Source organism: Pterocles gutturalis, unplaced genomic scaffold (genome assembly GCF_000699245.1).
Source record: "Pterocles gutturalis isolate BGI_N339 unplaced genomic scaffold, ASM69924v1 scaffold23054, whole genome shotgun sequence".
Lineage (NCBI taxonomy): Eukaryota > Metazoa > Chordata > Aves > Pterocliformes > Pteroclidae > Pterocles > Pterocles gutturalis.
Genome location: NW_010133819.1, coordinates 1 through 4,843, shown reverse-complemented (window position 1 = coordinate 4,843; position 4,843 = coordinate 1). Strand labels below are relative to the sequence as shown.

Below are 4,843 nucleotides of genomic sequence, written 5' to 3'. Positions count from 1 at the left end.
GCTGTTTGAAAGTATACAACACTCACAAAGTGACAAGATATCCTGCTAAATATTTTGTATCAGCATCTGAGTACTAGGCAGCATTCTGTAACTTCATTTGGGAAATACATGAAATCACACTGTTAACACACTTGTAACTATCTTTGTAAGCCTATTTTCTAGTTGTATAGTGAATACTTTTCTGCAGTGTTTTATTGATAGCTGTGCTACAGTTAATGAACACAAAATTGTCATGTTATCCTGAAGTAAAGCAATAAGGTGGCTTTATGCACGGAAAGCACGGAGGCTTCTATTTGCTAATAATCATATAAAAGCAATACTTTAAAACTTAGTGTTTGCTAATAGGAGATCTACAATAGTTTACTACAAATCCACTCCACCCTGTAAATACCCCCTTTATTAACAAAATCAAGTGCCAAATCACTACAGGGTCCAAAAATATCTCAAAAAATATTACCAATTATTTTCCTTTGTCTAGACCTTGCAAGACTAATCATTTTCAGATAAAACCAACAATGTGCAAAAGTTCCTAACATCGCGTTAGGCATAACAAGTGCTACCAAGAGATTCGGCTGAAATCAAATCAGAAAATATAAAACAGCAAAGTCAAGCCTCATACCTTGAGCAGTCACAGTGACGATCTTGAACAATCTCACAGTTTTCTGCATGAAGCAGTTTCTTCCCCGCTACAAATTGAAATAAGCAAGCTTTGACCTCTGCCTCAATGATACTAGGGAAATATATACTGACATTAAAAAAACACAGTTTCCTTGCTGCTTAACAATATCTTCAGACTTAGCACTTAATATAAATTTCCTTAAAACAGTCTATAAATACTTTTCTTTTTCTCAGCCTTCTTTGGCCACAGGTACCATTCTGCTAATCACAAACACTTTGTTCAGAAAGTGCTTCCTGTGAAAACTGCTTCAAATAAATGAGTTAACCTTGCAAAATCTAGCTTCCCACAACATGTTAACTTGTCAACCCTGCATTATGCAGACCTATATTTACAAAATACTTAGAAACTTACATCTATCTTTTACCTTACAAAAAGTGCAATTCTCTCACCCCATGTTATGGAGCAACAACATTCTTCATAAATTCTACAGAATAGCAGCCTATTATAAGCAAATAAGGTGCTTAGCTTATGCCCAGGATCTAACTGGTTAAGTACCACCAGGAAGTACACTTTGTATAAGCAGACTCGTTTCCTATCTACTGTGCTTCCTATCTACTGTCGAAGGGGTGCCACAGCTAGGTTTGCAAGCTCAATGAGAGCCAGTGCGCCATGCATGCGTTCACGCTGTTCCTGGAGGCGGCGGCGGGCAGCTGAACGAGCACTGTTTTTCTCTTCATCATCCTCTTCATCAGACTGAAGATATTCCATTGGGTCCTGCTGTTCCTGATCTGTTTTCTGGATTGTTTTAGTTTTCAAAGCAGGAGCACGCTGTTCTCTGGTCTCCCAGTATCTACAAAATCAAATGTGGGGAGTGCTTTTAAAATACATCCAGCTGACTCACACACCATCAATTCAAAGTTGGCAGAAACCTCCCAAATACTTGCTTGCATCCAACCAAGCACTACATTTGGCTTTATCTTTCAGCCCTTTAATGGTTTTATTTAAGCTGACAGAAGCCTCCTTTATTCAATACTTTTAAGTGTAAAGAGCCCAAGTGAACATCTGTAACAGATTTCTCCTCTACTTGGTGCTCCCAGCAGGCACTTCTCCCTAGGCATACACAACTGTCACCACTCATACAGATGCAAATTCAGCAAAAGTGAGCAAGGTATTAGCAGGTGTTGACCAAGAAAAGAGAAGCATTTAAGCAGGCTAAAAAAAACACAACCAAAAAACACCCAAACAAACAAACAAACAAACAAAACCACAGCCAAACAAAAAAGAGAAAGAAAAGTCTCATGAGGAACTTTATCTTGACCAGGAATTTGCACTTCTTTAAGGAAAGGCAAGGCCAGGACAATTTGTACTGGATGCACAGCTGGTTTTTGTCTGTTAGATTTTTATTTTGCCCCTAGGAATAAAATGATTTCTCAGACCACCCTTATAAGTATTTAGAGAAAGATGACACCATGAGGGAACTTACTTTGCTAGCCACTCAGCCACAGCTTGATTGTCAGCTGTCTGCTTCTTACTCAGCCTGTCTGTGAGCTCTTCCCTCTTCAGTCGGGCATACGGATGTTTGGGGCAATGACGGTTTGCATGCGTGAATCTGCTTAAACAGCCTTAAAAAGCACAAAGTGACAATGAAAAACACGTTAGAGAAAACAGCCAACCAACCAGTAACTATAACATCTGTGGGATGAAGATGCTGCCAAATCCAGCTTTCCTCATTCACAAAACCCTAGGTTTGGTTGACAGCAAGCTCTAGTTCTAAGGTTCCTGACATGGTTTGGGTTGGAAGGGACCTTAAAAATCATCTAGTTCCAACCTCCCTGCCATGGGCACGGACACTTTCCACTAGACGGGGTTAACATGCCCCATTGTTTTATGCATTACCATCAACTGACAGAACTACTGATAACCTACTTGACATAATAATGTATGCAATCCTTAGATACATATTTGCATGATTATGCAGATTCTGTGTGCTCCTCCCTTGCCGAGGAGCTCCTCCAAAATTAAAATCCAAGGCTTTTATGGATCTTTGCCATGTGAACACGCATACGTTTCCAGTACTAGACTGAGCCTAGCTGCAAATTGTTTTGTGATGGCTCACCATTCTCTGAGCAGACGAAAGGTTTCTCCCCTGTGTGGAGACGTTGGTGAGTTTTGAGCTGCCCGCTCTGAACAAAGGCTTTCCCGCAATCTGGGTAGTCACACAAGTAAGGCCTTTCACCTTAAAAATAACAGAACAGATTTTTAAAAGCTGAATATAAAAGAAGAATTATAGTATCCAGTGGTGGTCCCTGGCTCCAGGCTTAGACAAGAGAGCTTAGCTTCTACACGCTCAGATGCTTGCACCTACTTAAAAAGCACTGGTGTACCAAATAGCAGAGATACACTTTTACCCCAAAAAGATCTTTACTTTGAAATATATGCTCAGTGCTACTCGATAATACAATTATTTCCATAGTGGAAAACAAACAAACAAACAAACAATTTATTTTTCCCTGTCATATTCTCTGATTTAAGCCTCTTGCACAGCACTACATAAGCTCTGTCCCATTAAACTATGCACCTATAGAGCAAGAAATATATGAAGTGAAATGACTAAATGGACAAGAAACATAATTCAAGTTGTAACCAGATAAATTTTATCCTTAACATAGCCTGAACTAGGGTAAAATAACAGGTCAACAGTATGGTAACATACAAAGTTATGAAAGTATCCCATTAGGGAATACTCCTTGGTAAAAGTTGTAATGGATAAATGGAGCCAGCAAGAGAAACATATTCTTAAGCCAAGAAAGTCATCATCAAGATCAGTCATCAAGGAAGACTCCCTCATGGAAAGTGCAACAGGAAGAACAGAGATGGCAGGTGTCTCCTGCAAGAAGATTTGACTGTGTGCAAAGGCAGACCGAGCCACCGCTCCTCAGGAAGGACAGCAAAAAGGGGCGGGGTGCTGGCTTACTAAGACAGAGACTTACTTACACCAAGGTAAACTCTGCTCAGTTAGGTATCTCATGCAAGTTCAACACCTAATACAACCAAGTGAAACAAGAACATACTTTGACCAAAGGAAACTGCTGTTTAATATTAGTATCTAGATTAGTCTTAGTGACTTGAGTCAGAACAAGAGCCCACTGAAGCCAAGGTTTTTCTGGGGCCTTGTTTGTTTGGTTTGGGCATTACGTTGGTATTGTGAGCTACATTTATTAACACTTTATTGCAAATACAGAGTCTTGTTGGAACATGAAGACAAAAAATTTATTTGCTTGGTTTAAAAAAACAGCATCTCCAGTTTAGGCTCAGCTGGGGATTGAGTGGCTTCATCCTACATTTTAACTTAATTGTGAGTTGTCTTCTACATAAAGTTCAGTAAATTAGTGTGACCCCCTCCACCCCACAAAGGGAATTGCAGGTGGTAGGAGGGACAACTGGATGGTGACTGTAAGCATCTAAACCCTTTTCTCAACATTTAAGCTACACTTCTAGGGTACCACACTGTCCAAGTTACCAGCCACTTTTTAGTGTCTCCTTTTGCACCTAAACTTCAGCTGCTGTGTGAAAAATACACCATCAAGAAGGAACTAATCACAGAGAAGATGCAGAATCAAAAGCGCTACCATGTACTGAGCACCAAGCTCAAGAGAAGTTCTCCCTCTGACACACTAGGACAGCAGCAGATGAAATATTTACACAGTTTGCTCATACTGCTATAGCTGGAGTCACTGCTACACGTTCCCATGACAAACATGGTCACAAAGTCTTGGATTGCACCTACAAGCCTCAGAAGAAAAGTATGATTAATTCAACAGTTGCAATAAAATATTAACAGGTTGAGTTTGTTGGATCTTTTTTTGTTTTGTTTTTCTCTTTTTTTGTTGTTGTTTTCTGCTTTCCCAAGCAGCTGATGCCAGCAAGTCCCACCTTCACTCTACTCACCGGTGTGAGTTCGTTTGTGGGCCTGCAGCGACTTCTCTCGTGGAAAGACCCTGTGGCAGATATTGCACCGGATTCTGCTGGAGGAGTGCTCGCCTTCGCTGATCAGGTCACGGACGGTGTCAGCTCTCGGCCGGCCACGCCTGATGCCATCCTGCCAGGACACAGTCACGGGGCTGCACTCCCGCACGGACCCGCAGCCCTTCCCTCCAGCGACTGTTAAGGCAGGGGCGTGACGGGGGGCCGGTGCGGCGGACAGCCTCAGGAGCCCGCTCCAGC

The 4,843-nt window shown here is 41.4% G+C and overlaps 1 protein-coding gene across 1 annotated transcript; it reads right to left on the bottom strand.

The window, feature by feature from the left end:
* Positions 1-959: 959 nt before the first annotated feature.
* Positions 960-4,718, bottom strand: ZNF367 (zinc finger protein 367; the record flags this gene model as incomplete). The annotated part of the gene is made up of 4 exons (XM_010081388.1): positions 960-1,469; positions 2,103-2,241; positions 2,736-2,855; positions 4,568-4,718. Coding segments are annotated over 4 exons (648 nt in total), but the record flags the coding sequence as incomplete, so codon positions are not given.
* Positions 4,719-4,843: the final 125 nt, after the last annotated feature.